The sequence below is a fragment of the Chlorocebus sabaeus genome, chromosome 22 (genome assembly GCF_047675955.1).
Source record: "Chlorocebus sabaeus isolate Y175 chromosome 22, mChlSab1.0.hap1, whole genome shotgun sequence".
Taxonomy (NCBI): domain Eukaryota; kingdom Metazoa; phylum Chordata; class Mammalia; order Primates; family Cercopithecidae; genus Chlorocebus; species Chlorocebus sabaeus.
In genome coordinates, this window is record NC_132925.1 from 54,116,592 (window position 1) to 54,142,457 (window position 25,866).

General features: G+C 51.7%; 1 protein-coding gene across 13 annotated transcripts in view; it reads left to right on the forward strand.

Annotated features, from left to right (window-relative positions):
• Positions 1-25,866, forward strand: part of ATP2B2 (ATPase plasma membrane Ca2+ transporting 2) — a 381,947-nt gene that overhangs the window by 292,899 nt on the left and 63,182 nt on the right. For 8 of the 13 annotated variants that reach the window (XR_012090579.1, XR_012090580.1, XR_012090581.1 and 5 more), the window contains 4 exons: positions 825-1,022; positions 9,213-9,470; positions 10,819-10,944; positions 23,768-23,893. Coding sequence is in view for 8 of the 13 variants with exons in the window: in XM_073009847.1 (XP_072865948.1) it covers positions 825-1,022; positions 9,213-9,470; positions 10,819-10,944; positions 23,768-23,893 (708 nt within the window). In the remaining 5 variants the exon portion in view is untranslated. Of the gene's footprint in view, positions 1-824; positions 1,023-9,212; positions 9,471-10,818; positions 10,945-23,767; positions 23,894-25,626; positions 25,660-25,866 lie in introns of all 13 variants that reach the window. The other 5 variants (XR_012090577.1, XR_012090578.1, XM_073009848.1 and 2 more) reach the window with 1 other exon arrangement.

A 25,866-nucleotide genomic window follows, 5' to 3' on the forward strand; every position in this document is an offset into this window, starting at 1 on the left:
TGTGATATTCACAACCATCCATGGGTTAAGTACAATCACCATCCCCGTTGCAGAAGAATTTACTGAGGCTCAGAGAGCGAGGGCCATCACACTGGGATCTTAATCCAGGCAGTGGCTTCTGATTCTTCTCTAACCACTGCGAGGCATTCAAAAGGAGGGAGAGCGGAAGGAGGGTACCAGTGTGAGGCGGCTGTAGGAGTGTGGATTCGCTTCCCGTGGCTGCCACAGCAAATGACCACAGACTGATTGTGCCTTAAAACAAGGAAAGTTTATTGTCTCATGACTCGAGGCCAGAAGTCAGAAATCAGGTGTGAGCAGGGCCACCTCCCTCTGAAGAGCAAGGAACAATCCTTCCTTGCTTCTTCCAGCGTCTTGTGGCCCCAGGCGTTTCCTGGCTTATGGCTGCATCACTCCAACGTCTGCCTCTGTTTTTACATGGCCATCTTCCCTCTGTGTCTGTGTCTCTTGTAAGGACACCTATCATTGCATTTAGGGCCCAGACAGATAATCCTGGATGCTCTCATCGTGATATCCTTAACTTAAGTACAACAGCAAGACTATTTTCCCAAATGAGGTCACATTCACAGGTTCCAGGGATCATGATGTGGATATATATTTTGGGGGCTGCCATTCAACCCATTGCACAGTGTCTCTGGCTTTTGGCAGGAGCCTGCTTAGGGCCCAGAACATGAAGAGATGTTGGACTCCTGGGCCAGCCGCCTGCAAGTTCTTGCTCTGTTTCTCCTTCTCTGCCCCTAGATTCCCAGAACACGCCTGCATCTCTCCCAGACCCCCAGGCCAACCTCTCTGCTCTCTGTCCACAGGTTTGCCGGGCACCGCTCCAGACCTGGAAAAAAGAAAGCAAATTTTCGGGCAAAACTTTATACCTCCAAAGAAGCCAAAAACCTTCCTGCAGCTTGTGTGGGAGGCGCTGCAGGACGTGACGCTCATCATCCTGGAGATCGCTGCCATCATCTCCCTGGGGTTGTCTTTCTACCACCCGCCTGGCGAGGGCAATGAAGGTAAGACGGACCTCGGACCCAGGAACCGCCCCACACACCTGACCACCACATCCACACCGGGGGCACTCGTGGCTCACACAAATAATCCTCTCCTTCCAGGGGAGGAAACCAAGGCCCAAGGGGCAGGGCCCCGCCCATAGCCAACACAGCCAAAGAGTGGCTGAGCCAGGCCTCAGCCCCGTTTTCCCTGTGTGAAATGCACAAGAGTTGGACCAGCAACAGTAATCATTTTAGTGAGCATTTTTGAGCACTTACAGAGTGCCAAGCCCTGGGCTGAGATGTCGCTCCGGTAACCTCCTGAGGTAGCAGCCATGTTTATGCCTGTTTTAAAGATTAGGAAACCTTGGGTTCAGTGCATACTGCTTGGGTGATGGGTGTACCAAATTCCCACAAATCAGCACTAAAGAACTCACTCATGTAACTAAATACCACCTGTTCCCCAAAAACCTATGGAAATTTAAAAATGTAAAAAAAAAAAAAAAAACAAAGATGAGAAAACCAAGGCACAGAAAAGGGGAGTTACCCTGCTCGAGATCACCAGCTAATAAACAGTCCTCAGATTTTGCTGTGGAGCTTGTTGAAAACACTGGTGTCAGTCCAGGTCCTAAGAGAGCCTGGTTCTCTCTCTCCAGAGTCCAGGGATGGCTGGATTTTGATAAGCACACAGGTAAGGGCGACCCTGACATCTGTGCAGGCTGATCTGTTTTATAATTTGCTTTTTCGGTCAGTAGGATATTGTAAATACTTTTTTGTGATTCATTATGATTCAACATTTCCTAATGAATGTGCTGCATAAATAGATAACCCTACTACAGCTTCAGACAAGCAAATTAAAAGTCAATAGCACATAAGAAATAACATTATGGGCCTCATTTTCCCTAAATAAGAAGATGGCCTCTGAGGTCCCTTGAATATTTGTTGCCCTGCCCCCTCCCAAGCCAAAGTTGCCCAAGAAACTGGATAACCAAGTCTATTAGGCCAACTACCTCAATTTTACACGTAGTAAGTTGATTTGTTTTCTTTCATGACCTCTTTCCGTAGAGGGTTTAAAGACACAAGAGAGATACATCTCACAGCATGCAGTCAAATAGAAAGCCAGACAGAAAAGGAATGGAAGCAAAGAAACCAGCTATAATTGCTACCATGATTGAGATTTAAATCTGACTTGAGGTTCCTGGCAGCCAAGACAGAAAGGGAATTAGGGTGATTTGCTGTGAATATACTAGAAAGTACCGAATTTTTTAAATAATAATAATAAAACAAAAATTTTTAAATGAAAAAATTAGAAACTAAAAGGTAGATTTGCATAGCTCAAATTATCAACAAGGAGGAAACTAGGAAGATGACATTTCTCTTTACAAGAATTCTGGGAGGAACTTTCACATAGCACATTATAAGAAATGCACAATGGGCAGCCTTCTTTACAGAAGTTTTATACCAAATATGAAAGAAGATAGTACATGACGACTTGAATAAGCCTTGAACAAAGCTAAGAGTGTAACACAAATGCGTAATGATAATACTTCTTACTATTTTTATAGCTACCACTAGTTGGGAGCTATTATGATAGAAGTCCATTTAATTATCAATCCTCACAACAACCCCCAAAACCAAGGCCCTGAGATAGCAAATTGCTTGCTAAGGGCACACAGCTAGAAAGTAGCAGAACCATGACTCAGACCAAAGCATTCTGGCTTCTCGGTCCTGTCCCTCAGCTGCGTTTCCTCAGAGAAGGACAGGACTGAATCAGCCCAGATACATGGCCTCATGCAACCCAATTCAGCACAAGATTAGAACTCAGATAGCAGGTGGTGGAGGGGCTGGAAGGGTAACATGGACTGAGCTCCTCATGTGTGCCAGGAGGAGCTTCTAACCCGCCAAACAGGTGAGTGCAATCTTCCGTCTTAGAGATTCGGAAACCAAGGCCCAGAGAGGGGAAGGACTTGCCTGCCGTCACAAAGCTACCTTAGGCCGTAGGGCATGATTTTCAACCTGAGTCGGTCTGTGGCTCGTTCCACGGCTCTTCCCTGCCTCTGGCCGGGGCACTAGCTCAGGCCACGCCCTCGTCCAAGGCAGCTGCACACAATCCAGCTTCACTGGGATCAAAAGTTCTTGGGCTTTGTGACCATCCTGACTCCTTCTCCCAAAGCCCATGCCCTGGCCTGAGATCTGAGCTCTGGGCCTTCCATGTTTCCAGGGCTCCTGTGCCCCAAGTGAGGCTCAGGCTCCACCAATCCCCAGCCACCAAGTGCAAAAACAAACTAACAAACAAAAAGCCCTGAGGAGACATCGGTTTCACCAGGGAAGTTGACAGGGACAGTTATGTGGCCTTCTTGGCTCCCTTCTCCCTGCACACAGCCTTCCAGAGACTGGAGTCCAGCTGTGACTGAGCACCCAGTACACATGGCACTTTATGTCCAGGTTCTCAGTGAACCCTCACACCCATTTCACAGACCAGGAACTTTCGGCCAAAGATCCCCAACAGGGCCCTCCCTGAGCAGCCAGTGTTGAAATTGTGTCATTGCTGTGGTGCTACTGAGTTTTGTTTGAAATCATGAAATGCACCCAATTTCTTTTTGACACCAGCTGCCACATCTTGGAAGGCACCAGAGTCCAGCGATCAGAGCCTAGGCACAGGGCCTGGATCTGCCTGTCTGGCCCTGGACCCAGGCCGGCCCTCCGTGTGCTCAGCCTCAGTGTCTTCATCCATAAAATGGGGTGAATGATAGTACTCGCCTTGTGGAGCTCTTGTGATGATTGAAGGAAATAATGCAAAGCACTTAGCATGGAGCCCTGAGCCAACTTCAGGAAGCAGGTGTCCCCATGTGGCCGATCGCTCCTGGTTTCTGGAAAAGTGACCACATTCTTTTCAACACCCCACAATTCTAGTATCCTCTACAGCAATGCGGGGGTGGACAGTGTGAGCGTATTAGAGTCACAGGTTCCAAAGCCCCAGCACCTGTCACTCTTGCCTCCAGCCCCTGTCATGTTGAGTCCTCAGAGGCCTACTGCCTGCCTCCGCCCCGGGTCTAAAGATCCAGAAGTTAGAGCCTGAGCCAGGCAGAGAGCCTTGCTTCTGAGAGGGCGGGCAGCCCTGTGCGCAGAACAGACTCAGGAAGTTCTACAGAAGGAGCAACACCGGCCCTGTCAGCAGAAGGAAGGAAGGAGGGAGCGCAGGCTAGGGGAAGAAGGAAAAGGAAAGGAAGAAGGAAGGCAGGGAGGGGCTTATTTATAACCTGGCACCCATAGGAAAGATGGACAACATTCCACCACCGGCCTCACCAAATCCCCCGTGCTCACGTTGTTTGAACTCATTCACTTTTATTTCTCACTTGCCATTATCTTAAATGCCTTGGAATGGACATCCTCAGCCCTGAGCTCTGATGCTAGCCAGGTACACGGCATCCCCACCCCCACCCCATCTGGCAGGTGAGGGAACTGGAGCTCCAAGAGGGGAGGGTGGGGACTCACCCAGAGTTGTGGCCTGGGCCCCCAAGTCAGGCCTCAGGCTTCCCGCACTGGGGACAAACTCAAGAGCCAGGGATGAAAGACCCACAACTGGACTCATTCCAGGAGCAGGTCTGGGGGCAGGCAAGGAATGCGGCATGGTGGCAGCGCTACAGGGCTGACCGCCCCCACCAGAAGACACCTCTTTCCGAGAGGGAGGCCTGCTCTTAGCAGATGACAAAGCAGGGCCTTGGGACCCAGTGGGATGTGGGTTCAAATCCAGGTGCAGCAGCTCCCAGCCAGTGACTGCCCCTGCCCAGGCCTTACCTTCTCCCTCTGTCAGACAGGGCTGGTCACTGGCAATATTGATGGGTGGAATTAGAGTCACACATGCAATGAGTGTATGAGTTTCTCGCTGTGCCTGGCCCATTGTAGGTGGTTAGTAGATATAGTCATGTGTCACTTAACGACAGGGACATGTCATGTTCTAAGGCAATTTCATCATCGTACCAACATTGTAGAATGTGCTTACACATACCTAGATGGCACAGCCCACTACACACCTGAGCTGTATGGTGCGGCCCGTTGCTCCTAGGCTCCGCACCTGCACAGCGTGTGACCAGACTGAATCCTGTAGGTAGTTGTAACACAATGGTGAGTATCTATGTATCTAAACACGGAGAAGGTACAGTAAAAATACAGTATTATAATAGTATGAGACCACTGCGGTAAATGCAGTCGGTCAGTAACAGAGACAGCCTCACACAGCGCATGACTGTGTTTGCTGAGTGACCACAGGGCCCTTGTCCAGTGGTGACGCTGTTGCTATCTGTACACACTGTCTAGTTTTACCTAATGCCTGACTCCTGGGGCTCTGTCCCACACGTCATCTTATCATTTTCCCTAAAACCATTGGGCCAAGCTGGGCCAGGCTGGGCCGGATGCCCCCTGATGAGCAGGAGTGAAGAGGTATAAAAGCATCCCGTAACTTAAAGCCAGGAACCCTCGTTTGAGTCCTGGCTATATCACTTCCTGGTGTGTAACCTTGGGAAAGTCTTATACTCATCACTCAGAAAGCAGTTGGGGCAGGGCCGTGGGTGCTGTAGCACTCTGCAGCCTGTTAGTCCTCTACCAACATCATTTTGTACATGAAGAATTACCTGGCTCGGAGACCTCTAGGCACTTGTCCTAGGTCACACAGCGTGTTCATGGCAGGGCTAGGATTGGCACACTCAGTGCCCCCAACCCCCTGCTGGTGACAGCTCCCTTAGTGCCAGAGTGTCAGCAGAGTGACAGGCACATAGTAGGTGTTTAGAAAATGTTTATGGCTCAACTAGTTTTGAGGATCTTTGTTGGATACCAGGCCCTGGTAGCCATCTGGGAGGCAGATTCCCCATTGTACCGGTGAACATGCAGACAGGCCCGAAGAGGCCAAGTGGGTTCCCCAAGCTTACACAGACAGGGAGAGGCCACACCCTCTACAGCCCCAGGTCCAGGGAGAGCAGTTGCAGTCCCTGGACCCTATGGCCACAGTCTCCAGATCCTGTCCCTGCCCCAGTCCAAGGGAGCCCCAGAGGAGACCTCGGCGGGGCCCGCCCGCTCCCCTCTTCCCTCCCCTTCCTATTCTCTTCTCCCTAATTGCTCCAGGGGCAGCAGGAGTTGTTCCTAGGGTCAGACAGCTTCCAGATGGCCAAATCCCTGCCCCAGTAATCTGCACTCCCACTTTCTAGCCATCCCTGGGCACCGTGTGACCATCAGACAGTTCTCTGGAGATAAAAGCTAATCGGCTTTTGCTGGCAGAGTGAGTACCCTTCGAGGCCCAGAGGGTTCCTTGGTGTTGAGTCAGCAAGGGCAGCAGGTAGGGCTGGGAGTTGGAACAGGGTGCAAATCCCACTCAGTCACTGTGCCCTTGGCTTTCAGAGGCCAGTCCAAGGAAAAAAGCTAATGAAAAGGGGAGAGGACCAACTTTTACCACGTATCTATCATGTGCCAGGCCCTTAGCTCACAAATCCCTGGGGTTATCCCACTTCACAGCTGTCTAACCTGAAGCTCAAAGAGGCCAAGTCACTTACCTGAAGTCACACAGCAGAGGTTGGACTTGAACTAGGTCTTTCTGATTCCAGAACCCGAAGGTTTGTCATTGCTCTAAGTGTCCAAATGCTCCTGTAGCTGCTCTAAGGGAGGCCCCATTGAGGAGGCACACAGCAGGGGAAATAACAGCCTTCCCATTTCCAGAGCACATAGCAAGGGGCAGGGGATAACAAAAGTCTTGTAAAATGCAGCATGGGGCTCTGTAATCCCACTCCTTCGCCCTCCCTGTCCCTAAGCCCCAAGATAATGCATTTCCACGTACTGGGTTTCTGTTTAGCAAGGTTCACCTATGTTTCCCAGTCTTTGGAGTCTCTATTGGTGTCATTCATGGTGGTACAGGAGGCACCATTCACCATCTCCTCTCCTCCCATCATCATATGTCACTCAAATCTAGCGGAGCCCCTTCTGTAATGTGGGCCTCAGGGCTTCATAAAGCCAGGCTGTGGAACTTGAATGCAGTAATGCTCACCCACACACGGGAAAATAAGAAGCACCAGCTTTAACTGATCATTTACTGTGTGCTCACTGCAGTGGGTGTTTTACCTAAAGGCTCTCTCTTAAGCCTCTCAACCACCTTATGAGAGAGCGCCTGCCATTTTGCAGATGAGAAAAACCAAAACAAGGCAGGCACAGTGGTTACATAGCAAGTTCATGGGCACCCAGCAGTTAGCGCAGCTGGGATTCAAACGTGGTTACCGTTAGCACAATTATGATTACCATTACTCCAAGCCTGGTCCTGCTGAACAGTTTAAAATTACTGGAAAAGTCTGAAACTCCCAATGGGGGAGAAAGGTGACTTTGGGAACCCCACATGATGGCGTTGTTTCCTGGCCCGAAGGGAACGGCTGGTTCAGTGCAAGACCTGGAATTTTCCAGTGGCACATGAAGCTGGGCCGCAGTGATTCCGTATCTCCCCAGGCTTGGGCCCTACCCTTCCAGGAGCCAAAAGCCCATAAACATTCCTTGAGTGTCACTTGGCCTTCTTGTCATGTTGCTTCTGACCCCTGGCTTTCCAGAAGCTTTCACCGGGGTCTCTTGAAGCTTCTGTTCTTTGTTCCTTGAGACAGACTGGATTTCCAGATGCTCAGCCATGAATCTTTGGCAAACACATGGCAGAGGGGACTGCTGGGCTCGGGGAGAGTGAACAGGCCAGGTCTGGTGTCAGATTCCAGACCTGGATAAATTCCCATTATCTGCTGTGTGACCACAGGTAAGTCTCTGCTTCTCTCTGAACAGCCCCCTTAGGGGTTAAAGTGAATGCTGGGTGCACAGCAGGCCTTGCAGGGTATCCAGTGCCCCACCTGGCCCCTGTGGAGGGGAACTGCTCTGAGTTTTCCAGGAAGGATGGTCAGATGCTGCTGGAGATTCCTTTCCATGGAAATGGCCGCTCCCCAGGTCCCAGGGGAAATGAAGGCTGGGTGTGTCCTGACTGTGGCACCTCACCTCCTGGGCCTCCACCTCTTGCTTTCAGGATCCTTGTGGAGATGGGAAAGGGGCATGGAAGGGCCGTAGGCCCAGCACTGCATGGGTAGGACCTGCCTTTGGGTCTGATGCCTTCAGATGTGATGTGCTTAGGTTCTTCTTTTTCTCTTCACCCCATGGGCCAGGCAGACCTTGAGAGTTTTGGGGGCCTAGACTGGGAGGCTCAGTGGTACAAGGGTGTGGGATGCAGGGTCACTGTAGGTCAGACAGGTGGCCTGCAGCTCAAGCATCAGTGTCCTCACTGTGGAGGGCGGCTCACTCCTCAGCTGACATCTGACGAGGACTGAGTTAGAGAACCTCCTGTGTGCTGAGCTCTGGCCAGGAGTTTCCCCCTTCCTCTCCCTGAGCCCTGGAAGATGGTCTCAGTGATCCCTATTTTGCAGATGAGGCCACTGAAGCTGGGGAAGGGCAATGACTTACCCAAAATCATGCAGAGGCGGTGGCAGGATTAGAACCAGCTCATCTTCCCAACCTGCCTGGGCAATGTAATGAGACTCCAACAGAAGAGGACATCGGCAAAACTGCCTTCTCAGACCCTCAAGCACATGCAGTATTGGCTGCCTTTGTTCCGGGGGAAAAAAAATGCCTCGCTTCCTCTCTTTTCTCATGAATTAGAGAAAATTCCTTGTCTTTTCTCATCAATTAAATTATCTTTTCTCTCCTCTGTGCCTTGTCTGTGTTGTAGAGTCCGTGAACTTTACCACATTGAATTTCAACTCTCACAATAGGTTCCCGAGATAAAGAATATTCTTCTCATTTTACCCAGATGAGAAAACGAGTTTCAGAAAGGGAGTCATTTGCCCAAGATCTCACAGCTAGAACAGAGGCAGAAAACTGAAGGGGCTAAGATGGTGGGCTCTGAAGCCAGACTGCCAGGGTTCACATTCTAGCTTCCTACTTGCCCTTCATAGCTTGGGCAAGTCACTTGACCTCTCTGAGAAACCTCAGTTTCCACATCTGTGAAATGGGCAGTGTGAGTCCCCTCCCTGTGAGACGATCTGCGTGAAGTTCTTTCTACAGGGTTTGGTACCCAGATACACTGAATCGGTGGATAATTATCATCTGATTCTTAACACTTGTTCCTTAGCAGAGCTGAGCTGTAAATCCAGGCCCATGAGGCCTCTCCTACCTGGCTGACCTCACTCTGCCTGCTTCTATCTGGTCTTTCAGGATGCGCGACGGCCCAGGGTGGGGCAGAGGATGAAGGAGAGGCAGAGGCAGGTTGGATCGAGGGGGCTGCCATTCTCCTCTCAGTTATCTGTGTGGTCCTGGTCACGGCCTTCAATGACTGGAGCAAAGAGAAACAGTTCCGGGGCCTGCAGAGCCGCATCGAGCAGGAACAGAAATTCACCGTGGTCCGGGCTGGCCAGGTGGTCCAGATCCCTGTGGCTGAGATCGTGGTTGGGGACATAGCCCAGGTCAAATATGGTAAGTGTCCCAGCCACAGAGCCAGGTTCTAAAGCTGGATTATAGGCAGAGGTGGGACAGGCCAGGCTGATGCGAAGAGATTGGCTCAAGGAAGGGGGTGCCTTCCTGAAGGCTGAACCCAAACCAAGATGTCTTCTGAGATCCTTTAGGAGGTAGAAGGGTATGTCCTAGAGGGGGTACAATCCCAGAATTCATTTAAATCAGAAATGACAAGTACATGGCACATGTGCCACCACTCTCCAAACTTCCACCCATAGCAGACATTACTAATCAGCCACAGCTCAGAGCCTGCATCCAGCCGCAGAAGCCTTCTCAGCACAGCATTCCAACAACCACTAATGCTCAGAATGGGTTTATTAGATGAAATCTGTTTCCCATCCCTGATTTGGCTGTTAATGGATGCTTGTTGGGCTAGAGGAGATGTTAGAAAGCATATAAGTGGATAACTGAATATTCTGGACTTGTGCTACTGCCATGGAGAAAATGGGCAGGCTGGCACCAAAGGGAGTTTGAGCCAGATATGTCCTAGGTAAGTTGAGGCAGAAGGGTAGAGATTGGAGTGCCCCTCCTCACTCTGCCATAAAGGACTTGATTTCCCCTTGACAATGTGACTTGGTTAGGGCCTTCTCTACCCAGCCAAGACAGACTGGTTCCTTCCAAAAGATTTCCCCAAACCATAATTGAGACTAAAGAAGAATGAATTGTTGGGAGACCTGCACTCCAAGTTCAGGTGAGGTCAAGAGAAACACTTCATAAAGTACATGCCTGCTTGAGCGAGGATTGCAGGTCCCCAACCTCAGCCCTCCAGGCCTTGTGCTGTGCACCTTAGCTCCAGTCTTGAGCTGTACATGGGCCGTCTGTGGGCACTGTCTTGGTTCCTACACCCTGTGAGCTCTAGGCATTCTTTTTTTTTTTTTTTTTTTTTTTTTTTTTTTTTTTTTTTTTTGAGGCGGAGTCTTGCTCTGTCCTCCAGGCTGGAGTGCAGTGGTTGGATCTCAGCTCACTGCAAGCTCCGCCTCCCGGGTTTATGCCATTCTCCTGCCTCAGCCTCCCGAGTAGCTGGGACTACAGGCGCTCGCCACCGCGCCCAGCTAGTTTTTTGTATTTTTTAGTAGAGACGGGGTTTCACCAGGTTAGCCAGGATGGTCTCGATCTCCTGACCTCGTGATCCACCCGTCTCGGCCTCCCAAAGTGCTGGGATTACGGGCTTGAGCCACCGCGCCCGGCCGAGCTCTAGGCATTCTATCCCTGATGGCAAACCTTCCCTGGTAATCACACCTTTAAGGGAATGTTCCAGCCTTCTAGCCACCTGAGAGCCTGCTGACTCCCCTGCCCTTCCTCTTGCCAGGTGACCTCCTCCCTGCCGACGGCCTCTTCATCCAAGGCAATGACCTCAAGATTGATGAAAGCTCCCTAACCGGAGAGTCTGACCAGGTGCGCAAGTCTGTGGACAAGGACCCCATGCTGCTGTCAGGTGAGCTTCAGCCTGATGTTGGGCCCATTCCCGTCGCCATGCACAGGGGATGCCTGTGTGTCCCCTTCATGAGGCTGAAGGGACTCAGAAACTTTGATCCTTGGCTCTGGTATCTCCAGCCAGCTCAGCCCCAAGTGAGAACTCCCTTCCTTTTCCCTCACAAACACACACTGAGCCTACTGTGCACTCAGCAACCCGAGCCCTGGGGAGACTGCAGTGAATAAAATAGACAAAGCATCCCTTCCCTCATGGCATTGGCCTTCTAGTGACTTGGTTTACTAAAAAGCTGAACACCGAAACCCACTCTCATCAGAGATGAGAAAGAATCAGTCAGGTGATAAGCGTTCTGGCCATGGCTGTGTGCCAGGCACTGGGCCCGCACTGAGGCTGCAGCAGTGAGTGAGGCAGGAAAGGCCCAGCCCTGAGGAGCTTGTGGCGGAGTGAGGAGCAGGGAGGAGATGTGAAAATTCCTGAGCAGAGAAGTGTGTGAAGAAAACAAACAGGGCACAAGGTGTACTGAGTGTGGGTGATGAGGAGGAGCTGGCCTTGTGACTATCCGAGGAAGAGCACACCAGGCAGAGGAAACAGCAGGGGCAAAAGCCCAGAGACAGGACCAGCTGGTGGCTGCAGTGAAATAGAGTGGAGAGGCCAGAGGTCAGGTCTCATGGGCCATGGTCAGTAGTTTGGAAATTGTGATGAGGATTCTCTGGAATGGTTTTAAGCAGTGAGCTGATCATGTTTACATTTTTACAAGCTCACTCAGGGGCAGAGAAGAGGTAGGGAAACCCTTCAGGGGTGACACACTAGCCAGGTGAGACCCCTTTTCACAGGGACACCCAAAAGGCCTTATTGCCCAGCAGTGCTCAGCAAACACCCTCTGCAAAGCTACTCTGGGTGTTTAGGCCAAGTGCTGGTGTTATCTCCACCCCCAACCCACCAGTGATTCAGGCCCAGCCCCTGCCTATGGGAGCCCCCAGCCTAAATGGCCTTGGGGATTCAGGCCTACCAACAGCTAATCCTACAGTATACGTGTGAGGAAGGTGTTGTGAGAAAGCCAAGGAAGAAGCAGAGCTCCCTGGAGGAGGTAGTGTTGAGCTGGGTTTTAAAGGATGAATAGGAGCTTTCCAAGTCCAATCGTAGAGAAAGGGCCCTCCTAGCAGAGGGAACCACGTACAAAGGCACAGAGGTCTGAAAGAGTGTGGAATGTCCTAGAAATACAAACAGGTCTCCAGGACAGGATGGTAGGAGTAAGAGTAGAGGTGGGGGCATTTATTTATCCAGCATTTATTTAACCAACAATTGTTGAGCACATACTGTGTGCCACTGGTTAAGGGAACAAATAAGGTCCCTGCTGTCCTGGAGCTTAGAATTTAGTAAAGGAGAGAACCAGTAAAGGAACAAGCAAGCAAATATGCAAGGTAACTTCAGATAATGGTAAGTCAGATGAAGATGTTCCACCATTATAGTGAGATATAGAGACCTGCAGGAAAGGCACAGGAATCTGAGTTGGTCAAGGAAGACCTGTCTGAAAAGGTTGCATTTGACCTAAAATCAGAACAATGAGAAGAAAAGTATTCCAGGCAGACAGACAGCAAGTGCAAAGCCACCAGTGTCTCACTGAGAGACCATGGAATGCCCCAGATGACCTCTTAGAACATAGGGCCACATGAGAGTTCAATAAATTGTTACAGCCCTGTGGCCCTGGTCCTGCCCTCTGGGATGAAGTGGTTGACACACAGAACATCCTTGGGGGCAGTGACCAGCTAAGTCCTCTGGATGTGTGGAAGCCTGGGGCAGGCATGGGCCTGAGAGGATGGAAACTTCAGACAGTTTGGAGAAGAGGGAAGAGGGGAGGATGCTGGCAGGAGGCTGGAGAGAGAATGTTCAGAATCACTGGCCTGACAGCATCACAAACCAGCCAAGGAGGAGGGCACAGGTGCAGAGAGACCCTGGAAAAGACACAATGGGCAGAGATGGGTGGGAAGCCAACCAGCCAGCCTGGAGTGAGTCATAGGGTGGCTGCGTCTAGGAACAGGGGCAAGAGGGCCCAGAGGGAACACAGGTGCCAAAAATAAGACAGTGCTGAAGGCAGAGGATGGGAGCAGGAGATTTCAGGATGATATTTCAGTTGGCTGTGTATGCCAACTCTGTCAACAAGCCTCAAAACTTGGAGAGGCCGGGATGTCTCCAGGGAGGCCAGAAGTCCCAGGAGACCAAGAGATCCTATAGGAGAGCTGAGGCCTGCAGGCCCTTGGATACTCAGAAGAGAGCTCACCCCTTAGTGGGGAAGGACAAGGGGACTGAGGACAGACAGAAGGCATTCCAGGTCTCAACAGGGATCCCAGTGAGTCTCGTGAATTCAGGGCTGCTGGGGTCAGCATTGGTCTTGGCAGGATTCCCAGTCATCTTGGAATGGTGGCCTGTGAGCACTGAGATGAGAAAGGAGTGGCTACAAATAGCCACTACAGGCCCTGTGAGCCCAAGTTGAACCAGCGGCTTTGGTCTGAATCTGGCTGGAAGCCTGGGTAGATGGAATAGGCCTGGGGCCTCTGGATGTCAGGAGACATCAGCCAACGTCTCCAGGATGTCCTTGTGGACAGGAAGGAGAGGGGCATGTGGGAACCTGGAGATCTCGGTGGGTTCTTGCTGGTTCTTGGGTTGCTGGTAATCTGGTGGATGGTTTCCAGTGGCCTTCCCTGGAGCTCTGTCCTGTTGCAGTGTGTGAAGTGTTCCCATCAGTCTCTCAGAGCCCACAAGCGCAGGGGGGTGGCAAAAAGAAAGCAACTGTCAGGATCCAGAAAGATGATCACAGGATGCAGGATGAACCAGATGGAAGAAAGTGAAGCTCCATGGCGGGCCTGAAGCCCTGGCATCCTAAATCCAATTGCGTGAGAGTCAGAAGGGCAAGGGAGTGTGGCTCAGCTCAAACTCATAGGGAGAAACTGAGAAAGGGGCATAGCTGGCTCCATAGAAAGCAGTATAAATGGAAAGAGAATTCTGTTACAGTGGGGACCATTATCGGACAAGAGGCTGCCTGTAAGATAGTGAGTTCCCCGTCACTGACTGTCTATGAGCAGGACATAGACAGGCTGCGGGTGGGGATGTTGGAGAGTGACCCGCTGAGTGGGTACTGCATTCAGCACCCCTCCCAACCCTGAGAGTACGTTCACCATGCCCTGTCTCCCACTCTGCCTCTACTGCTGATCCACCTTGTCTTGCTCCCTTCAATCTGCCTCTGCTGAGGCTGTCCTCTCTTCCTAGTCTTGTTTCTTCCTCTTTGCCCACTTAACTTTTTCCCATCTGCTCAAGCCCCACCTCCTCCATGAAGGCTTCCCTGACCACCATTGCCCTGTGGCAGTCACCCCCTGAGCACCTGGGACCCACCTTTAGCCTGTGACACTCCACTTCGTGCTTGGCCCAAACAGACACAGCCCCATCATGGTGACTGAGTTTTGCACTGCACAAACCATCTCAAATAAAATGAAGAACGAAATTCATAGACCATTCCACCACCCAATCAGATCTCACTGGTCGCACTTTTATAGGCTCTGCTGTCCTTGGCCACATGCAGATACACGGCACTACCAGGATGTGTTTCGGCATCAATCCTCTTGCCCACACAGGTCTGGGCAGCTGGGAGCTCTAAGCTGGAAGCTCTCAGAAGGTTGTGCCCAGCTCACCCCTGGGCCCTGCAGACCTTAGGCTGTGTCCTCCAGAGTGAGTGGGGAGAAGCTGTGCAGAGTGGTAGAGCAGAGCGTCAGGCTGAGCTGAAAAGGACCTGAGCTCTCAAGCGAACTTGCTGTGTGGCCTCGGGCACATGGCTTTACTTCTTTGTGCTCATTTCCCTGGGAGGACGATAAGAATGTCGTTCATGATATGATGTAAGTGGATCCACTAGCACAGTGCTGCACAGGGAGGCTCAAGATGAGTTGGTCCCCTTCCCCGTTCCTTGGGTGGGGCCTGGACTTGGGGGTGAAACAGACTGAGTTCCAATCCCAACTCTACTCCTCCTTAGCCAGGGACTTCCAACGAGCTTCTCCCCCTTCTGATTATGGCCCCAGCTCATGAGGTTGTGTTGAAATCTGGAACCTCCAGAAATATCCATTTCCCCCTCTCATCCTTCATCTCAAATATCTCCCCTTTCCCACCTCTCTGGGCTACCCCCTTCCTCTCCATCATCCAACTCCTCCCTGCCTTCAGCCTGCAGTAGCCTGCCTCCCCCAGGGGGTGTTCCTTGACTAGTTTCTTCCCCGGTGTTCTGAACTCCCTGCATAACAGCCATATGAATGCTCATTTTTGTGCACAACCAGCCACCATGGGCCCTTTACATGGGCGGGGAGGCCTTGCAGGGCCTTCCAGTCTGATGATCCTTGACGAACAACACAGAGGGACCAGGCTGGGGACACTTGCGGGGTCCTTATGGTGGTTGAGAAAGCCATAGTGTCATCTCATGCACTGGTTCAGCTTAGAAAAGGGCAGAAAGCACTCAGTTGTGGTCAGTTGGTCCAATCATGCTTGGCCCGTGATGCTGGACAGGTCCCTTCACCTCTCTGAGCCTCTGTGTCTGTGTCAGTGCGATGGTGGAGCTGGTGGGGCCCCCACTGCCTACCCCACAGGGCTGTTGTGGGGACCCCAGGCATGCACACATGTGGCTGTCCTTTGCAAACAAACCCTGCAGGTGTGAGGTGCTGTATGGTGTAGAAGGAACGTGGCATTTGGCGGCAGAACACCCAGGTTCCAGCCCTCCAACTGCTCCCACTGTGGCCTCTGCCCCTCAGAACCTCAGTTTCCCCATCTGACAAATGAGGGCAGACCAGCCTTCAGAAAGACTCAAATGACCTCAACACTCAGGGCACCTAGGAAATCACCAAAACTAGGCAGGTTTCCCCCTACCTTACTACCTACCAAGGACAGACAGGCAGACACAAGCCTGTGTCTGGTGTATCTTCAGATGGCAGAGTAAAAATGTTCAGAAATTGCAAACTCGTATGTCTGCAGGGCCAGGGCCAGGTAGGGAGAGCACAGGTGCCAAACCCAGACCGCAGCTGCTTCCCGTTGCTGCCTGCAGAAGTGCCAGCCCAATCTGACCTCAGTGCTCGCTCTGCAAGAGGAGCCAGAAATCCAGATTTCCCTGTACAAGCTCTCGATGTTTAAGTATTAGCAAGAAATTCCCATTTTTTAAAGTCCCTATGAGTCAAGCCATATATGGGTGGGACCTAGAGTGCAAATTCTGACCTAGGCCTATTTTTTAGCTTTGTGTTTTAAGATAATTTCAAACTTTCAGAAAAGTTGCAAGGATGGTACAAAGAATACGGGCATGCCCTTCACTCTGATTTGGCTGTTGCTAACCTTTTGCCCTCTTCGCTCTCTGACAAATCTCACTCTCCCCCTCGTCATGCAGATGTGATGGCCTTCTCCCACTAGACACTGCAGGTGTATCTCCCAAGAGCAAGGGTATTCTCATGCATAACCACAACAAGCCATCAATTCAGGAAACTTGACATTGATGCAGTACTGTTACCTGCTGTGCCATCCATATTCACATTCTGCCAATTGTGCCTGCAGCATTCTCCAGGCCAGGATCCTTGTGGGGCCCTATGTGCCACTTGGATATCCTGCCTCTTTGGTCTCCTTTCACATGGAGCAGCACCTCATCTTTTCATTGTCTTCCTGGAAAGCCAGTGTTTTTTAAACCCTCCCAGGTCATGAACTTCCGTGAGAGTTCCACTAAAGCAGTGATCCCAGATGCCCAAACACCTGATCTTGCAGCATTTCAGGGGATTCGATGATCCCTAGAGGACCCTGGTCCTATCCCAATTTGCAGCTGGGGCAACTGAGGCCCAGATCAGAAGTGTAAGGCCCCACAGAGGTCAGGGGCAGGGCGGGAGCCAGACCCCAGTTCTGGGCTCTTCCTGTAGCCCCCATGCAGAAGCCTGCCTCCAAAGACAGAATGGACTTTATTTCCCACTAGGGTGGCCTTTTTGAAGCATCTTGTAGTAACTTCCACTGGGAAATGTAGTACTAGACTAGACGCCATCAATGTGGCAGTGAAAGGGGCTAGAGCCAGGGGGCCAGGATGGCGGGGCTGTCTTCAAAAAACAGCAAGGCCTGGCTCCAGCAGGCCCAATGGCTCAACCCCTGCAAGACCCCGACATACCCTCCCCCCTTACCCCTGCCAGACAGAGCACTAACAGCATGAGGTCAAGCAGGGCATCGGTAAACCCTCTGCCCACATCCCAGTGCCTGCTGCCCACCCCACCAAGCAGAAAGCCAGGCATGGGAGAGCCGGACCTGCCACCACTGCCACCGCCTCCAGGGAGCCTAGGACGACACCGTGACTGCAGGAGGCCCAGTATGCTACTCGGCCCGCACTCTCTCCATTACACTACCCTGCCTCTTCTCCATGAGAGGCAGCGGGGTGTAGTGGATAGAGCACGGGTTCAAGTCCCGGCTCCGCCACTCACAGCTGTGTGACCCTGGGCCATCACTCAAGCTCTCTGAGCCAGAAAGTGGTGGGCAGAGGGGCTGGGGATTGAACTTGCGCCAAAACCTACCTCACAGGGCTGTTGTGAGGAGGACACTTTGCCTACTGCCTCGTGCTCTGTGAGCGTGTGTTATTAACTGCATTAATAACAATAATAATGGAAGAACTGTGTCTGGGCTGGGAATCATATGGCTTTGTTTGGTGCTTGTGCCTGGAGGCAGATAGTATCCCCCAGAAATGGCCTCTATCCCTTCTTCACAGCCTCTCCCCACTGAAGGAACCCTTTTAGAGATGACCTCTCCCCTCTCCCTGTCCAGAAAGAGGCCTGGAAGGTCACACCCAGGAGATCAAGGAACCCTAGGTCCAGTGCCTACTGTCCTACATCCTCTCTAACTTCAGTCATTCACCCTTTCTGGGCTCAGAAACCCCATTTTGCAAAAGGAGGCTTCCCAGTTCTGCTACCTACAGCTCAGCATATCCCACGAGCCACCACAGAAGGCTTTGGCTCCAAGACTGCCACCATCTGGACCAGCTCAGGGCTGGTCCTGCTGTTCAGGACAGGCCCAAGGCCAGGATGGGCTTTGAGCCTGCAGCTGGGAAGGTCCTGGCCATTCTCTGCTGCCAGGTCAGAGACCAAGGAACATCCCCTCCACAGGACTAGGACAGGGACAGAAGTTTGGGCAGGATGGGACAGACAGTCCCATCCACGGAAACCACAGTGTTCCCTGAGCCTGTGCTCCCTTTTCCTCCTACCCATGGGATGGCTGGTAGCTCCCCACCGCTCTCCGACCCCCCTCTTGCTCCTCAGGGCTGCTCCAGGCAGCTCTCCCACCAACTTTGTCCCCAAGGTGGAAAGAGCACAAGATTGGAGCCACAGACCAGCTTCCATCCCAGCTCTGCCTTCCTGGGCTGAATACAGAGATGACTCCCTGAGCTGCTGCCCTGTCTGTGAAATGGGGTGAGGCTGACCACTTCACAGACTGTGGCAGCTGAGCGAAAAGTGGCTCAGGTGGAACTTGACACATCATGAATGCTCAGAAGATATTCTCTTCCTTCCTCCGCCTCCACCCAAAAATACTCTCAGTGGCTCCCTATTGAACACCAAGCAAAGACTCCACTCTGTCACTCTCCGCTCGGGCACCTTCTCCCTTAGTGGGCGCTGAGCTTTGGCCCGGCCACCCACCGCCATCATACTGGGACACCTCCCACTTTTGCCTGGCTGTGTCCCCTCCGGCCCGCCACATCTTTTGGTTGATTTTGTCTTGCATTGCTGTAGATCTGTGTGCCTATCTGCTCTCCTTGACCCCAGCTAGACTGTGAGCTCCTGGAGGGCAGGGACCACAGGGGGCCCTCCCACAGGCCCAAGAGCCTGGCATGGAGTTGACACCCCACCATGTCTGTCCATCAAGTGAAGGACTGTGGAGCTGTCCACCAGAAGGGGGTGCCATCCGGTCATTCTGTCCACCAGGCCTCTGCCGGCCTCTCCACACCCTCTTCTTCCTGAGATGTAACTGTCTACCCCACCCAGGACATGCCCTGGGCTCTTCTTCCTGGGACAGAGTGTCGAGACACTATCACTGAGATGTGGTGACCTAAGCCAGCTCCCTCCCCACTCTGTAGATGACAAAACTGAGGTCCAGAGAGGAGAGGGGCTGGCCCCAAGGTCACATAGCAATCAGAATTATACACCAGGTCCCAGGTGCCCTCTTCTGGGTCTAGGGCTCTCTCTCCACCCCTCCCCGTGCTTGTCTTCTGAAGGGCTCCGTGGGCAGTTAGAGGAGGTGGGGGCTACAGTGTGCTGCCCAAGGGACTGTGGTCAGTGAGGTCCCACAAGGCCCTATCAGGGCCTCCATCCCCAAGAGGCTCCCACCTCTGCCCCCTACCCGAAGACCCTGTGGTCGTCCTTTTAGAGGTTTAGCCCACTGCCCTTTGACTTGGACGTCTGTGGCTCTACTATTAATTGCTTCTGCCATGGTGTTAAGCATTGTCCTCTGCAGGGGACTTGTGGAGCTGGAGGGGACAGCCTAGGAAATGCCCCAGTCCTTTGGAGTCTTCCCCTGGCAGGAGGGCCTGGGAGAGGAGAGGGCACAGCCCAGCGAGGTGTGGGAGGAGGGGAACAGCTGGGATGAATGTGACCCTTTGCAAAACATAAAGATGATTTATTAGGGGTGTCAGTATTCCCAATTATATATGTAGTACATACCCACCCTAGAAAGTTCAAAATAGTACAAAAAATTGTGCTGGAGTTGCAGCTCCAAACCAGGCTGTGCGGGGGAGGCCCAGAGGACACTCCCACTCAGACCGTGCCTTCAGGGGGCTCATGGTCAGGTGAAGGAGCCAGGCCTGGAAGCACCCCCAGAGGAGACTGCAGGTGATTCAGAGGAGACAGATGAAGTCCCCTAGTGGGAGTCAGGAGGGCCACCCAAGGCGAAGGGCATTCATCCTGTGGAGGAGGTTTTGAACAAGAGGTGAGGGAAGGGCATTCAGGTGGTCACTGTGAGCAAAGGCCAGGGGGGTGGACACCAAGGCCCAGTGAGCTGTACACGCTCCAAGGGCAGAGGCCATGAGACAGGACTCAGTGTCCAGGGCCCAAGAAGGCTGAGGTCTCATCCAGGGGGTGCTGACTAAGTGGTTTGGACCTCAGGGAGGCTTCCAAACCCTCGAAGAGGGGAGTGGAACTCGGGGGACACAGGTAAGAGCAGAGGCTAGGGAATACCGGAGAACAGACGGAGGGAGGACTGGGAAATTGTGGATGCCCCGTCTCCCCTGCCCTGGCTGTTGCTGGGCTCTGGAGGACACCCTGGGGCATCTCCAGGGCTGGGCGGGGAGTGCTCTATGCCTAAGCCCCTCTCTGGCATCCTCCTCCCACCTCCCTGCCTCCGGATGTGGGTGTAGAGCTGCCAGCTCCCTGCTGCGATGGGAGTGATTAGATTAGAAGGTGATTTGGGGGTCTGATTATCTTGGGTGGAAATTGGCCCCCTGCATCTTTTTCCATCCTGTCTTGGCTTGGGAGGTGGGGAGCAGCCTCTTGGTTGCCACCTAAGCTGGAGAACCAATGCCTTCATATCCAACGAACCTTTCTACTGATGTGTCTCAGACCAGAATGTGAGGGCCTTGTCCCCTGGAGGCGAAGTGGAAGGTAACAAAGACAACAGGCTCAGGGACAGCAGAGAGTTCAAGTCCAGGCTCTGCCCCTCACCAGCAGAGTGACTCGGCAGGCCACTCCTCCACTCCGAGCCTCAGTTTCCTCCAGTTTAAGGACTAGATGAGATCATTGAGCGTGGAAGGCAGTACGTGCCCTGCACACAGTAGGTGTTCTACTTACACAGGAGGTCAGCTTGGGTGGCTGTTACTGCTTTCTGTGCCCTGTGAATGCAATGTAGTGTTCCTTCCTCTTCTTTGAAGAGTCTCCGGTGATACCTACCATGAGACCCCAGTTTCTTATCTGTCTAATGCTGATACATAACAACCTGTCCCCCTGGCACCCTAACAAGCCAAGCCGGTGCCCACAGAGGCATCTTGTCAGCAAGTTATTATAATAAACAAGGCCCTGTTATTGAGCCTCAGCAGGGTGACAGAGGAGGGTGGGGTGCTCCAGAGTCTGCCTGTGATGAGAAGTCACCAGGCCTGGGCTGATCAGCCTGGAGCTAATATCTGAGCTCATTCTGTGGTCCCCACTATGCCCTGCCAAGAGGAAAAAATAAAAGCACTGTCTTTCTGTCCTGGGAATGGCCAAAGAGCTTGCCCTCTGAGAATCTGGGTTCTGCACGCCCCCTCTGTGAGCCTTCGTGACTTGGTTTCTGCATCTATGCATGGAAAGTCTGACATTTACCTGCCTGAAAGGAATCACTGGAGAGTCTGTCTCTCTGTAAAGCCCTTTGAGATCCTGAGATCCTACAGACCAAGAGGCTAGATTGTTGCATGCGTGCACGCACACACACACACATACACACAAGCATGCACACACACACAGGCGCGCACACACACAACATTGGGATATCACTCAGATCCTACAAGGAAAGGAACAAGGTGGATGACGCCACTTAAAAAGTGAAAACAGATTCTTTGCTTAAGGAAAGCTCTTTAGGTCCTGACTCAGAACCCCTCAACCCTTATTTTAGATACAATCCTAATGAGTTTCCTGACATAGATTTCAAATCTGAAGCAAACCAAAACACAGCGAGAGATAAGTTATGCTGAAAACAGGAAGAAGTGGCACCCAGTCTCAAGGCGACAGAAAGGAGAACTCTAAAAAGCAGAAGTGGGCCGGGCGCAGTGGCTCACGCCTGTAATCCCAGCACTTTGGGAGGCTGAGACGGGTGGATCACGAGATCAGGAGCTCGACACCATCCTGGCGAACACAGTGAAGCCCCGTCTCCACTAAAAATACAAAAAAAAAATAAGCCCAGCGTGGTGGCAGGCGCCTGTAGTCCCAGCTACATGGGAGGCTGAGGTAGGAGAATGGCGTGAACCCGGGGGACAGAGCTTGCAGTGAGCAGAGACTGTGCCACTGCACTCCAGCTTGGGCAACAGAGCGAGACTCCGTCTCAAAAAAAAAAAAGCAGAAGTGAGTTCAAGAAGCAAGGCATGGCATGTCAGAGAGTCACTGTCATGCCTGTCAAGGCCTCTGTGACACTGTCCGGCCAGGCCAGGGTCGAATTCTTACTCCTCCATCTGAGAAGGTAGTGTGTCCCGCATGGTATACAGCTTTCTACCCAGAGTAGCAAAAAATAAAAACGGGGAAAAAAATGTGTGCCTGGAGAGCCAACCTTCCAGGATCCAGATTCTTCCAGCACCAGTCAAAGGACAAAGGATCAGCAGTGCCACATTCTCTCGCTGCTAGAACTGGGTGGGCATAGCTGCCGTTCACTTCCCAGACTGGGTCCCAGCTGTCCTCCTGGGGTCATCTTTGCTTCCCCAGTGAGGCCATGGCTTCAGTGGGCTTTTTTTCCAATTTTTAAAATTATATTAATAGTAAAATACACATAACTTAGAATTTACCATTTTAACCACTTTTAAGTGTACAGTTCAATGGCATTAAGTACATTCACGTTGTTGTGCAACCGTCACCGCCATCCATCCACAGAAGTCTTTTCATCTTCCCAAACTGAAGCTCTGCACCTGTTAAACACTAACTTTCATTTCCCTTCCCCAGCCCCTGGCACCCACCATTCTACTTTCTGTCTCTGAAGTTGATGACTCTGGGGACCTCATGCAGGTGGAATCATATGGTATTTATAGTTCTTTTGTGGCTGGCTCACTTACTGCAGTGTCCTCAAGATTCATCCATGTTGTAGCCTGTTCAAGTTTCTTTCTCTTTAAGGCTGAATAATACTCCATTGAGTGTATAGACCACATTTCTTCCCCCTGTGCAGCTTATCCTCCCTCTGAAGCCCTTGCCTGCTGTTGGACAAGTTGCTCTCTGAGCCTGCATGGTGGAGAGGCTGTTTGCAAGCAGCAACAAGACTCTTTCATGAAACAAAAGCTGACACTGAAGCCCCAATGATAAAACAAATAGAAGTAGAGCCACCCTGACCAAAGGCCTCCTTCACCCCCCAATAGCCACCATTCCAGCCCCTGGAAAGAATTTCAGGGCCCTTTGGAACCCAGTTTGAAAAATCTAAAGTTCTAGGAAAGAGGTTCTTAACCTTTCTTGCAGCATAGACCCCTGGAGTAGTCTGGTGTCATCATGTGCCACTCCTACTCCAAATAAAGCCTTGAAATGCGTAAAATGAAATGCTTGGGGTCCCGTAAGATCCCACTGAGATCACAAAGGAAACCAATTATATTGGCATAAAGTAGAAAAAAATGTGTGGTATAGTAATGAGTGTACTTTATTAGAACACTGAATAACAAGATCTGGCAAGAAGTCACATAACCACTTTATTTATAAAATAGAGATGAGCAACAACAATGCTGCAATAGCTGTAAAGTGATATGAAAAAAATCTGTGATTTTTGTAATGTGTGTAGTGGCATCACGGACACTGATAACACTCCTGGAGTTTGATGTCTACGTCTGTAAGTGTGGGAGAGGAGTGAGGAGAAGGAGACAGAAGGAGGAAGTGACCCTCCAGGGCAGGTAGTAGGTGGTGGGCCTGGAGATGTTTGGGGTACCTGAGAACTGATAGATAGCAGTGTTTCCACCCCAGCAGTGTCCTGAGGTGAAAGCATCTTGAAAGGGCCCACCACACACACAGTGTGAATCTTAACCATAGGTGATACCTCATGACCTCAGCAGGCAAAGAGCCAGGAGCTAACTGAGACCACATTTTTTCACTCCTTTGGGGAGAGGGCTTCAGCTGTGCAATAGTAACTTGGCTTTTGTCTCCTTTCCCAGGGACCCACGTGATGGAGGGCTCAGGACGGATGTTGGTGACTGCTGTGGGTGTGAACTCTCAGACTGGCATCATCTTTACCCTGCTGGGGGCAGGTGGTGAAGAGGAAGAGAAGAAAGACAAAAAAGGTAAGCCTAATTCCTTTGCAGACCAAGAGAGGAGCTCTTAAGGCCACATGTTTTTTTTTGGTTTATTTGTTCACTCAACAAAATAGTTATTGAGTGCCTTCTATGTCCACACCGTGTGCTGACAGCCACCTCCTGCATCCTTAAGGCCTGCATGGGCCAGGTAGGCTCTGTCTGTTCCATCTCCAGGTCTTGTCCCAGTCTCTGTCTTGTCCAATCATGTCATGGAGGCCCCTCCTTCCCCTCTGGGCCAGGCCAAGGATGCTGACCATGTTGTTGAGTCTCCAGCCTCAAGTGGTAGAAACAGCCAGCATCAATTGGTCCCATCATTACTCCAGTATTGAGTAGAAATCCCCACCCAAGCATATTCCTTCCAATATTGTCAACTCCACTGAGCAGAACTGAAAATCCACCCAGCATAGATTCATCCAAGACATGGACAGAGGAGATTCTGGGAAAGGCAGCCAGATGCATGACTCCAAATCAACCATTATGAGTTTGCTCTCCAGTGCTCCCAGATTGCCATCTTATCTGAGTTCTAGTTCTTCTTCCTCCTTGAAAATAAGATTCCTTATTCACTGGGGTCTCCTAAATGCAGCAGGCTGACCACCCAGACTAAAACTGTCTCTCAGAACAGAGGGAGAGATGCTCACACAAAAAGCTCAAGTCTCATCAGGCCAGGCCCAAATCCAAAGGCCCAGGCTTCTAGTCCCAGCACAGCTGACTCCTTACCTGTCACCACACTTAATCTCAAAGATAGCCCCCCTTTCACATTTTCAGTCTTTTGTCTCCTTCCTTAAGCTCTAGAGGAGGATCTGTGACATTCAGAACTTCTAGAATCCCAGAAGGGAGATGAGAGGACAGATGGCCCCTCCCTGCATTTTAGGGGCAGCCCTGCTCCCTCCAGCTCTCTGTGCCAATCAGGCACAGAGCTTAGATCAAGACTGAAGATTACTTGTTCCTGAAGGCAAAACCCATTTTCTAGGGGGTCCCCTAAGATGATGGTGGCCCGTTCAGCAGGAACAATGGAGCTGAGCTGTGTTCTGAGAAATTAGAAGGCTGGAGAGAGTAAAGGGGTGCTGAGGCTGAAACTGAGGAAAGAGTCCTGACCAAGAGTCCCAGAGGACATAAGGAGAGTGTGCACATGCTGGGTTTGAATCTGTGGTCAGGATGGCTGAGCCCTATTCCACAATGACAGCAGTTAGGCAGATCTGAGCAGGTAGGCAGGATGCAGCAGCCTGTACCCATTGTCTTCACCTCACTGAGGTTTGGGTGAGGGGAAGGCACCTCCATACTCTTCTGTGGGCCAGATCTGTGGTTTTTAAATGCCAGTAGGAAGACAAACCTCAACTGCCCCAGAAGCACAGTTGAGGGTCCTTCGCTGAGCATTCACCTGCACTCCAGTGAGGTGGAGATGTCAGAAAAATAGCCTCATGTGGAAAGAAGATGGTGGAATGTGGAGGGAACGTGGCAGAGGAAGCCTGGGGGAGCAGCCCAGCATCTCAGGCCACCATGAGCAGCATGGCCTCAGCTGGGCCCCCTCTGCCCTCCCATCCCATCACCTCCACTAGGAACATTGCTTAGAGCCCACCACATGTCCCCATTTCAGGATGACCCTAGGTGTATGGCCATGTGTGTATGCACATGTGTGTGTTTGTGTGTGTGTGTGCGCACGCATGGGCAGATGAGGCTGTGTGCTTCTCCTTCATTAATATGTCTCAAAAATCATCACACAGGTGTGAAGAAGGGGGATGGCCTTCAGCTACCAGGTACAGTAAGACACCCTCAGGGTAAATGGGCTTTTAGAAATAGCAGCAGGCTTTGATCATTGGGCCCTGCCCCTAGACCACCAGCACACAGCTGGAGGAGGCCACATGCCTGTGGGTGGCTCCACCCCCCAGACCCTCCTCTGTGCCCTCGTGTGATGCCAGCCCTGTGGGACAAGCCAACATCCCACTCCACCCTCTTGCCTTTAC